The following is an 11,815-nucleotide window of genomic DNA, read 5'->3' as shown; positions in this document are numbered from 1 at the left end:
AGATTTCCACCGGTCTAATGTCCATTGCTCGTGTTTCTTGGCCCAAGCAAGCCTCTTCTTCTTATTGGTGTTCTTTAGTAGTGGTTTCTTTGCAGCAATTCGGCCATGAAGGCCTGATTCACGCAGTCTCCTCTGACCAGCTGATGTTGAGATGTGTCTGTTACTTGAACTCTGTGAAGCATTTATTGGGGCTGCAATTTCTGAGGCTGGTAACTCTAATGAACTTATCCTCTGCAGCAGAGGTAACTCTGGGTCTTCCTTTCCTGTGGCGGTCCTCATGAGAGCCAGTTTCATCATAGCGCTTGATGGTTTTTGCGACTGCACTTCAAAAAAACGTTCAAAGTACTTGAAATTTTCCGGATTGACTGACCTTCATGTTTTAAAGTAACGGACTGTTGTTTCTTTTTGACAATTTGTACTGTTCTTGCCATAATATGGACTTGGTCTTTTACCAAATCGGGCTATCTTCTGTATACCACCCCTACCTTGACACGACATAACTGATTGACTCAAATGCATTAAGGAGGAAAGAAATTCCACAAATTAACGTTTAACAAGGCACACCTGTTAGTTGAAATGCATTCCAGGTGACTACCTCGAAGCTGGTTGAGAGAATGCCAAGAGTGTGCAAAGCTGTCAAGGCAAAGGTGGCTACTTTGAAGAATCTCAAATATATTTTGATTTGTTTAACACTTTTTTGGTTACTACATGATTCCACTTGTCATTTCATAGTTTTGATGTCTTCACTATTATTCTACAATGTACAAAATAGTAAAAATAAAGCAAAACCCGTTAATGACTAGGTGTCCAAACTATTGACTGGTACTGTATGCGTGATGGTGTGTTTAGTGTGTGTTGCGTACCTTGCGTCGATTGTTGTTGATGGAGCAGTCTTCCTCCCGGTTACACACCGTCTCATCCTGATCCTCTGTGTCGTCATCTTTCAGACTGGGGAGAGAGAATAGACACGGAGTGTACAAAACATGATGCTCTTTCCATGGCAGACTGACCAGGTGAATCTAAGTGAAAGCTATGCTCTTTCCTTGACAGACTGGCCAGGTGAATCTAAGTGAAAGCTATGCTCTTTCCTTGACAGACTGACCAGGTGAATCTAAGTGAAAGCTATGCTCTTTCCTTGACAGACTGGCCAGGTGAATCTAAGTGAAAGCTATGCTCTTTCCTTGACAGACTGACCAGGTGAATCTAAGTGAAAGCTATGCTCTTTCCTTGACAGACTGACCAGGTGAATCTAAGTGAAAGCTATGCTCTTTCCTTGACAGACTGACCAGGTGAATCTAAGTGAAAGCTATGCTCTTTCCATGACAGACTGACCAGGTGAATCTAAGTGAAAGCTATGCTCTTTCCTTGACAGACTGACCAGGTGAATCTAAGTGAAAGCTATGCTCTTTCCTTGACAGACTGACCAGGTGAATCTAAGTGAAAGCTATGCTCTTTCCATGACAGACTGACCAGGTGAATCTAAGTGAAAGCTATGCTCTTTCCTTGACAGACTGACCAGGTGAATCTAAGTGAAAGCTATGCTCTTTCCTTGACAGACTGACCAGGTGAATCTAAGTGAAAGCTATGCTCTTTCCTTGACAGACTGACCAGGTGAATCTAAGTGAAAGCTATGCTCTTTCCTTGACAGACTGACCAGGTGAATCTAAGTGAAAGCTATGCTCTTTCCTTGACAGACTGACCAGGTGAATCTAAGTGAAAGCTATGCTCTTTCCTTGACAGACTGACCAGGTGAATCTAAGTGAAAGCTATGCTCTTTCCTTGACAGACTGACCAGGTGAATCTAAGTGAAAGCTATGCTCTTTCCTTGACAGACTGACCAGGTGAATCTAAGTGAAAGCTATGCTCTTTCCTTGACAGACTGACCAGGTGAATCTAAGTGAAAGCTATGCTCTTTCCTTGACAGACTGACCAGGTGAATCTAAGTGAAAGCTATGCTCTTTCCTTGACAGACTGACCAGGTGAATCTGAGTGATGATCCATTGATGTCACTTATTACATTTAAATCAGTGTAGATAAAAAGGGAGGAGAGACGGGTTAAAGAAGGATTTATAAATCTTGAGACATGGATTATAATCTCTGGCGGACAGATTCACATGTAAACGACGAGAATCTGTCAAGACTCACGTAGAATGTGACTACGGGTAGCAGTAGTTCCCCGTTTTGGGGGTTTCTTCACTGATCATTTGGACGAATCAGGATTAGGCAGTGTTTAAACTGGGGAGATGACTTCCTGTGCTCAGTAGTTATTGTACCGTCAGGGAAACACTAAAGACAGAGTTCCTTCTACATTTACAGTGGGGCAAAAAAGTATTTAGTCAGCCACCAATTGTGCAAGTTCTCCCACTTAAAAAGATGAGAGGCCTGTAATTGTCATCATAGGTACACTTCAACTATGACAGACAAAAAGAGGAAAAAATATCCAGAAAATCACATTGTAGGATTTTTAATGAATTTATTTGCAAATTATGGTGGAAAATAAGTATTTGGTCAATAACAAAAGTTTCTCAATACTAGATTATACAGCCCTCACCCCCCACTGCCCCAGGGCCTCCTGCCTAACCCTAACCACAGTCTCTCTGACAGGGAGTTACTCCAGGATTATACAGCCCTGACCTCCCACTGCCCCAGGGCCTCCTGCCTAACCCTAACCACAGTCTCTCTGACAGGGAGTTACTCCAGGATTATACAGCCCTGACCTCCCACTGCCCCAGGGCCTCCTGCCTAACTCGAACCAGGAGAAGTTCCACTTATAATAGTATATTTGATGCACTCTGTAAACCTCCTTCACTATGGCAGTCTGCCTGTGTGATCGCATAACATATTATCCAGGGCCACTGGTTGAATTGGATGTACTCAAATTGATGCGCTCTCCTCCCAGACTTTTCTAAAAACCACCGTGTCCATCCTCTGTCCCCAGGTGTCTGCTGGACTACGGAACTCTAGAGCAGCCACCCTGTGCAACTTGCCCAAGCCTCCCCCATTTCTCCTTCAGTTATCTGTTCAGTTACAGCAACTTGCCCAAGCCTCCCCCATTTCTCCTTCAGTTATCTGTTCAGTTACAGCAACTTGCCCAAGCCTCCCCCCTGACGACCTCGGTGATGTGGAGCCAGCGTGTACATCATCTTTGAAATGCAAGAGAAAGGCCATAATGTATTATTCCATCCCAGGCACAATGTAGATTTTGGCCACTAGATGGCAGCAGTGTAAGTGCAAAGTTTTAGACTGATCCAATGAACCATTGTGTATCTGTTAAAAATGTTTCAAGACTGCCCAAATGTGCTTATTAATAAACTTTTTCAAGTTCATAACAGTGCACTCTCCTCAAACAATAGCATGGTATTCTTTCACTGTAATAGTTACTGTAAATTGGACAGTGCAGTTCGATTAACAAGAATTTAAGCTTTCTGCCCATATCAGATATGTCCTGGGAAATGTTCTTGTTACTTACAACCTCATGCTAATCGCATTAGCCTACGTTAGCTCAACCATCCCATACCCCTTCAAACATTCAACCTCCAGCTGTGTGCACCAGGGTCAGCGCACTCAAATGTTTCTTGCCATTTATAAAACATAAGAATGAGTGTGAGTGTCACAACCCGACTCGTTGGAAGTGACAAAGAGCTCTTACAGGACCAGGGCACAAATAATATAATAATAAAAATTGTGAATAGCTCACCACAGGTTAATGAGAAGGGTGTGCTTGAAAGGATGCCCATAACTCTGCAATGTTGGGTTGTATTGGAGAGAGTCTCAGTCTTAAATCATTTCCCACACACAGTCTGTGCCTGTATTTAGTTTACATGTTAGTGAGGGCCGAGAATCCACTCTCACGTAGGTACATGGTTGCAAAGGGCATCAGTGTCTTAACAGCGTGATTTACCAAGGCAGGATACTCTGAGCGCAGCCCAATCCAGAAATCTGGCAGTGGCTTCTGATCGAATTACATTTTCACAGAACCGCTTATTGCAATTTTGTTGAGGCTCTCTTGTTCAGATATCGGTAAGTGGACTGGAGGCAGGGCATGAAAGGGATAACGAATCCAGTTGTTTGTGTCATCCGTTTCAGGAAAGTACCTGCGTAATTGCGCACCCAGCTCACTCAGGTGCTTCGCTATATCACATTTGATGTTGTCTGTAAGCTTGAGTTCATTTGCACACAAAGAATCATACAATGATATAAAGACCTGTGTGTTGTCCTTGTTAATGCAGACAGAGAAGAGCTCCAACTTCTTAATCATAGCCTCAATTTTCTCGCGCACATTGAATATAGTTGTGGAGAGTCCCTGTAATCCTAGATTCAGATCAGCCCCTTGATAACCAGTGTACTTCTTTCTGAAAACTTTAAGCACGTCTCTCAATTCAAATACTTTGTGTCAATACTTTGCCCCTTGATAACCAGCGCACTTCTGTATGTTGTAAAAGCGTTACATGGTCGTTGCCCATATCATTGCGTAATTCAGAAACTACACGAGAGTTCAGGGGCTTTAACAAAGCAACCATTTTTTACTGTAGTGTCCAAAACGTCTTTCAAGCTGTCAGGCGTTCCCTTGGTAGCAAGAGCCTCTCAGTGGATGCTGCAGTGAACCCAAGTGGCATCGGGGGCAACTGCTTGCACGCATGCACTATGTCTCGTTGTCATGGCTTTGCTCCATCAGTACAGATCAGTACAGAAAAAAAAGTTGTGTCTTTTGCTATCGTGGTTAGCTAATAGAAATACATATTGTGTCTTCCCTGTAAAACATTTTAAAAATCAGAAATGATGGCTGGATTCACAAGATGTGTATCTTTCATCTGGTGTCTTGGACTTGTGATTTAATGATATTTAGATGCTAGTATTTACTTGTGGCGCTATGCTAAGCTACGCTAGTCAGCTTTTTTACTGATGAGGGTGCTCCCGGATCCGGGATGGTGTGCAACTAGAAGTTAATTATTTAATAATTATTTGACTACCTGTATTTGACATTGTGTTGTTATTTTGCTGAACACTAGGTGGTTTTATTTTTGCCAGTAAAACTCACGCTAGAAAGAAGAGGAAAAACTCACCCAAATGTACAGCCCCGTTGGAAGATACAAATGGACTGTTGGAAAATGTGAAGAAAATATATTTTTTTTTAATGTGAAGCACATTTTTATTTGGCGTACCCCTGACGGTACAGAGGTTCCAGTTTGGGAATACCTGCCATAGAGGTTAAAAACAAACAAATTGATCAGGATTATTCTTAAACTTCCAGCATGTACTCAACTTGACCATTCCCACTTTGAAAGCCTCGGATGGCTCAAAGTGGAGGACAGTCTCTCAGATTAAATTGTACATAAAATGGTCCTTAATTTAATTAGGTACCTGTCCAGAGTTGTTTATTAGGAAATGGAACTATACTAATTAGCTCATTTTATGAAACAAACAATTGTCTGTCATTGTTTGTTGCCACTACAATTGCTGCCTAACCCTCCAACACAGTTTTGTACACGGTTTTAATGTGCACAAAACATTAGGAACACCTGCTCTTTCCATGACATAGACTGACCAGGTGAATCCAAGTGAAATCTATAATCTCTAATTGATGTCAGTTGTTAAATCCACTTAAAAATGTGTAGGTGAAGGGGAGGAGACGGGTTAAAGAAAGATTTTTAAGCCTTGAGACATGGATTGTGTACAGGTCATTCGGAAAGTATTCAGACCCCTTTACTTTTGGATGAAATTATTCTAATGGATGAAATTAATTGTTTCCCTCATCTACACAATACCCCGTAATTTCTATATATTTTACAAATTTATTTAAAAATAAATAAACAAATACCTTTTTTTGCATAAGTATTCAGACCTTTTGAGACTCAAAATTGAGCTCAGGTGCATCCTGTTTCCATTCATCATCCGTGAGATGTTTCCACAACTTGATTGGACTCCACCTGTGGTAAATTAAATTGATTGGACATGATGTGGAAAGGCACACACCTGTCTATATAAAAAGGTCCCACAGTTGACAGTGCATGTCAGAGCCATGAGGTCAAAGGAAGGAATTGTCCATAGAGCTCCGAAACAGGATTGTTTCGAGGCACAGATCTGGGGAAGGGTACCAAGAACACAGTGGCTTCCCCTAAATGGAAGAAGTTTGGAACCACCAAGACTCTTCCTAGAGCTGGCCACTTGGTCAAACTGGGAGAGAAGGGTCTTGGTCAGGGAGGTGACCAAGAACCCGATGGTCACTCTGACAGAGCTCCAGAGTTCCTCTGTGGAGATGGGAGAACCTTCCAGAAGAACAACCATCTCTGCATCCACCAATCAGGCCTTTATGGTAGAGTGGCCAGACGGAAGCCACTCCTCAGAAAAAGGCACATGACAGCCCACTTGGACTTTGCCAAAAGGCACCTAAAGGACTCTCAGACCATGAGAAACAAGATTCTTAGGTCTGATGAAACCAAGATTGAACTCTTTGGCCTGAATGCCAAGCTTCACGTCTGGAGGAAACCTGGCACCATCCCTACGGTGAAGCATGGTGGTGGCAGCATCATGCTGTAGGGATGTTTTTCAGCAGCAGGGACTGGGAGACTAGTCAGGATCGAGGGAAAGATGAACGGAGCAAAGTACAGAGAGATCCTTGATGAAAACCTGCTCCAGAGCGCTCAGGACCTCAGACTGGGGCGAAGGTTCACCTTCCAAAAGGACAGTGACCCTAAGCACACGTAATAAAATGTGGAAAAAGTCAAGGGTTGTGAATCCTTTCCAAATGCATGTGAATCATATTGCTGCTTTAGACAGGAACTGATGCTTTGTGGTTTTATACTGCCATCTATTGGAAATATTTTAGCCATTTCAAGTTATTCATTCACAACAGACCTTAAAGACATTGGAGAGGTAGATGAGAAATGTATATTTATGTATGAGTATATTTTCCTTATTTATTCCAGAGATCAGTCTCAAACCTGCCCCACGCCAATTGCAGGACTTTGACACAAATCACACCCAGGTCAAAACACATTTAAAATAAATACAAATGGGGCTTCTTTATCAAGTGTCCTGCCTTGCAATAATAACAAAATAATTTACATTTAAAACTGTAAATACTTGTAGATGTTGATTTTTTTATTTTATTATGAAAATGCTCTTTAGTATTATAACGAACATATTACTTAAATAGTTTGTAAAAGTGTTGCAGGCTACCCTGGCACAGAATTAAGGATATGGCTAGGGTTACTGCGTGTTCAGGGTTACGGCTAGGGTTACTGCGTGTTCAGGGTTACAGCGTGTTCAGGGTTACTGCGCGTTCAGGGTTACGGCTAGGGTTACTGCGTGTTCAGGGTTACAGCGTGTTCAGGGTTACTGCGCGTTCAGGGTTACAGCGTGTTCAGGGTTACAGCGTGTTCAGGGTTACTGCGTGTTCAGGGTTACAGCGTGTTCAGGGTTACAGCGCGTTCAGGGTTACAGCGTGTTCAGGGTTACTGCGTGTTCAGGGTTACAGCGTGTTCAGGGTTACTGCGTGTTCAGGGTTACGGCTAGGGTTACTGCGTGTTCAGGGTTACAGCGTGTTCAGGGTTACTGCGCGTTCAGGGTTACGGCTAGGGTTACTGCGTGTTCAGGGTTACAGCGTGTTCAGGGTTACTGCGCGTTCAGGGTTACAGCGTGTTCAGGGTTACTGCGTGTTCAGGGTTACAGCGCGTTCAGGGTTACAGCGCGTTCAGGGTTACTGCGTGTTCAGGGTTACAGCGTGTTCAGGGTTACTGCGTGTTCAGGGTTACAGCGTGTTCAGGGTTACAGCGTGTTCAGGGTTACTGCGCGTTCAGGGTTACGGCTAGGGTTACTGCGTGTTCAGGGTTACTGCGTGTTCAGGGTTACGGCTAAGGGTTACTGCGTGTTCAGGGTTATGGCTAGGGTTACTGTGTGTTCAGTTACTGCGTGTTCAGGGTTACTGCGTGTTCAGGGTTACTGCGTGTTCAGGGTTACAGCTAGGGTTACTGCGTGTTCAGGGTTACGGCTAGGATTACTGTGCGTTCAGAGTTACTGCGTGTTCAGGGTTACTGCGCGTTCAGGGTTACGGCTAGGGTTACTGTGCGTTCAGAGTTACTGCGTGTTCAGGGTTACTGCGCGTTCAGGGTTACGGCTAGGGTTACTGCGTGTTCAGGGTTACGGCTAGGGTTACTGCGTGTTCAGGGTTACGGCTAGGGTTACTGCGTGTTCAGGGTTACGGCTAGGGTTACTCCGTGTTCAGGGTTACGGCTAGGGTTACTCCGTGTTCAGGGTTACGGCTAGGGTTACTCCGTGTTCAGGGTTACTGCGTGTTCAGGGTTACGGCTAGGGTTACTGCGTGTTCAGGGTTACTGCGTGTTCAGGGTTACGGCTAGGGTTACTGCGTGTTCAGGGTTACGGCTAGGGTTACTGTGTGTTCAGGGTTACTGCGTGTTCAGGGTTACGGCTAAGGGTTACTGCGTGTTCAGGGTTACGGCTAGGGTTACAGCGTGTTCAGGGTTACGACTAGGGTTACTCCGTGTTCAGGGTTACGGCTAGGGTTACTGCGTGTTCAGGGTTACTGCATGTTCAGGGTTACGGCTAGGGTTACTGCGTGTTCAGGGTTACGGCTAAGGGTTACTGCGTGTTCAGGGTTACGGCTAGGGTTACTGTGTGTTCAGGGTTACTGCGTGTTCAGGGTTACTGCGTGTTCAGGGTTACGGCTAGGGTTACAGCGTGTTCAGGGTTACGGCTAGGGTTACTGCGTGTTCAGGGTTACGGCTAGGGTTACTGCGTGTTCAGGGTTACGGCTAGGGTTACTGTGTGTTCAGGGTTACGGCTAAGGGTTACTGCGTGTTCAGGGTTACGGCTAGGGTTACAGCGTGTTCAGGGTTACGGCTAGGGTTACAGCGTGTTCAGGGTTACGGCTAGGGTTACAGCGTGTTCAGGGTTACGGCTAGGGTTACTCCGTGTTCAGGGTTACGGCTAGGGTTACTGCGTGTTCAGGGTTACTGCATGTTCAGGGTTACGGCTAGGGTTACTGCGTGTTCAGGGTTACGGCTAAGGGTTACTGCGTGTTCAGGGTTACTGCATGTTCAGGGTTACGGCTAAGGGTTACTGTGTGTTCAGGGTTACTGTGTGTTCAGGGTTACTGCGTGTTCAGAGTTACTGCGTGTTCAGGGTTACGGCTAAGGGTTACTGCGTGTTCAGGGTTACGGCTAGGGTTACCGTGCGTTGAGTTATGGCGTGTTCAGGGTTGGAGTTATGGTTAAAATAGGTTATACCTAACTTTAAGAGATATACCTAGGGTTAGATTTCATTTTTTGGGAGCAAGAAACAGTCATGTTTATAGCTCTCTGGTTCCTCCCCGTGGCCATCTGCAGGTACTACATACCTCATTCACAACACTTGTTGGTTTCATAATCTGAGGTAACAACCGGTCAGATCCACAAATCAATGAGACCCATCCAGTTGGTTTGCAACTCAGTGAACCTGTGCAGCACACACTCAATTCATATCAAATTACCCAGCAGCTATTTAGAAGCTACAATTTATGTTATCTAGAATCTTCATGTGTGCTCCCGTGTGGTTCCGTTGGTAGAGCATGGCGCTTGCAACGCCAGGGTTGTTGGCTCGATTCCCACGGGGGACCAGTACGATCCAGAACGTCTGCTAAATTACTCAAATGTATAAAAAAAATATATATATATATATTCTGTGGGTTTTGAAATTGGCCACATCTTGAACCATGGAAACGTTTAGGTTTTACACATTTTCTGAATAAAATACGGTTAACCATGACCGGGAAATGTTTCACTTCTGATGGGTAGGCACCAGCCGTTTACGGGACTGTGGGTCACCACAACGTGCTCCCAGTCAAACAGTGATATCGCTCACCGGGGAAACCTCGTTCAGCGCAGCGGACAATATGACGCAGGACAATGAGTTGAGCACGGAGCTCAATATAACTAATAGGAGCTGGCAGCGTGAACGCGATTACTTCAAAACTATGGCAAGCAGCTGGGACATACGATAATGTTATAAAAACTGGCATCCATGGCGGATTCAATATACACATTTTCAGTGGAGCCAGGACTGACTTAAATAGGTTCCACTTTCAAGCAGTTTACAACCAAGCATGGGTAGCTGTTCGCTAAGTGGAGACTGTGGGTAGCTGTTCGCTAAGTGGAGACTGTGGGTAGCTGTTCGCTAAGTGGAGACTGTGGGTAGCTGCTGAATCAACTAACATCGTGGTTAGCATCATGGCTAGCGCAGACAGATAACTTACTGTTCAAATTGGTTCATCTCAGCTTCGAGCGGTCTTCTTCACAGAGAAGCGAACCTCACGACAACAGGGATAGTTGATGGGTTTAAACGTTAATCGTTTATTAGCCAGCTGGTTACGTTCAACTCGCTTCAAACAACACGCAAGATAGCTGGCCGCGGTGCAACCTACGTTCCATACAGACACAGTTCCACTTGTGAATGGAAGCAGACGGGTCGGTGGATGGGACAAACGGAACGAAGTTGAAAGCGGAATGCCCCAGCTCCGTTCATTTCTCGAATGTATAGATGTTGGATGGATGGACGGATCTATGGCCTACTTCCCTATTTTAGATAATTAATAATAAACATAATGTAATACATGTTGCGGACCGGTATGCTCAGGCAGTATCTGAAGAACTATCGCAGTAATATCATGGTCCACCACAGGAGGGCGCTTTTACCTCAGTTGTTCTCGTCTGTTCTGTCGTCAGTAGATGTAATACAAGCCTGGCAATGACAGTGGTGATGGTTTGCAATTGTAGGACTTTTCTATTGGTTTATTAAGCCAGGTAAGCACAAACAAGCACATATAAAGTATTTGATTTATTTTGGACACCAGAGCAACCTTGAGTCAGAAAAGGAGGTTCATATGATAGGGAAGATAATAAATACAAAACCATGCAGCACATATCCAACTGACAATATCCTAAAAGAAAATTAACTGGAGTCAAAGTTCGGGAACATAAACAACAAAATTACAGTTAATGAAAATGTATGCTTAATCTAGTATAATCTAATGTATATAATGTATTATACAACAGACAAAATTCACATTCTACGACGGCAGAGTCATATCTTAAGTGTAAAACTAAGAATGACTCAATAATCCAAGGTTTCTGGGAATAAAGTCTGGAAGTTGTGGGCGGAGCTAGAAAGTTGGCTGTCAGAAGTATTACAATGTAAACATACTTTTAATTAATCAGTCTGCGTATTTCAAGACATGACATATGGGGGTGTAGTGAGATACCCAATGGGCTGGATCATTCTCTTATCATCACTCATCTTGAGAAAACAGATATTGATGGGAGGAGGCGTGTGTAGAGCTCTATATAGAGCTGTGTGGTGGGTGTTGTCTTATCATCTTGAGAAAACACATATTGAGAACTAGGAAATCAATCAAAAGACATCATTAACACAATGGAACAATCTAATGATTTATTATTGAGAAACAAAATGGTGCAGTTTCAGGCCATGTGGCAAAGATGGAAGGAGCGTACAGAGGTCTGGTGTGGTGTGCCTGGTCAGGACCCGGAGAAGTGCAATCATTGGACGAGGTACGATCACGACATCAAAAACTGTAATATCCTATGTTTCACGGAATCATGGCTGAATGACGACATGGATATTCAGCTAGCGCTGCACCGGCAGGATAGAACAGCACACTCCGGTAAGACGAGGGGGGTGGTCTGTGCATATTTGTAAACAACAGCTGATGCACGAAATCTAAGGAAGTCTCTAGATTTTGCTCGCCTGAAGTAGAGTATATTGTGATAAATTGCAGGCCACACTACTTGCCTAGAGTTTTCAG

General features: G+C 44.1%; 1 protein-coding gene across 1 annotated transcript in view; it reads right to left on the bottom strand.

Annotated features, from left to right (window-relative positions):
- eif4e2rs1 (eukaryotic translation initiation factor 4E family member 2 related sequence 1) overlaps nt 1–10,454 on the bottom strand; it is a 26,333-nt gene extending 15,879 nt beyond the window's left edge. The window contains exons 1-2 of the mRNA XM_038986566.1: nt 10,250–10,454; nt 864–948 (exon numbers count right to left, since the gene is read on the bottom strand). Of these exons, the coding sequence (XP_038842494.1) occupies nt 864–948; nt 10,250–10,266 (102 nt within the window). The 5' untranslated portion in view covers nt 10,267–10,454. The remainder of the gene's footprint in view (nt 1–863; nt 949–10,249) is intronic.
- Between the last annotated feature and the right edge of the window lie 1,361 nt (nt 10,455–11,815).

The sequence above is a fragment of the Salvelinus namaycush genome, unplaced genomic scaffold (assembly GCF_016432855.1).
Source record: "Salvelinus namaycush isolate Seneca unplaced genomic scaffold, SaNama_1.0 Scaffold51, whole genome shotgun sequence".
Lineage (NCBI taxonomy): Eukaryota > Metazoa > Chordata > Actinopteri > Salmoniformes > Salmonidae > Salvelinus > Salvelinus namaycush.
This window is presented reverse-complemented; position numbering and strand designations above follow the sequence as displayed.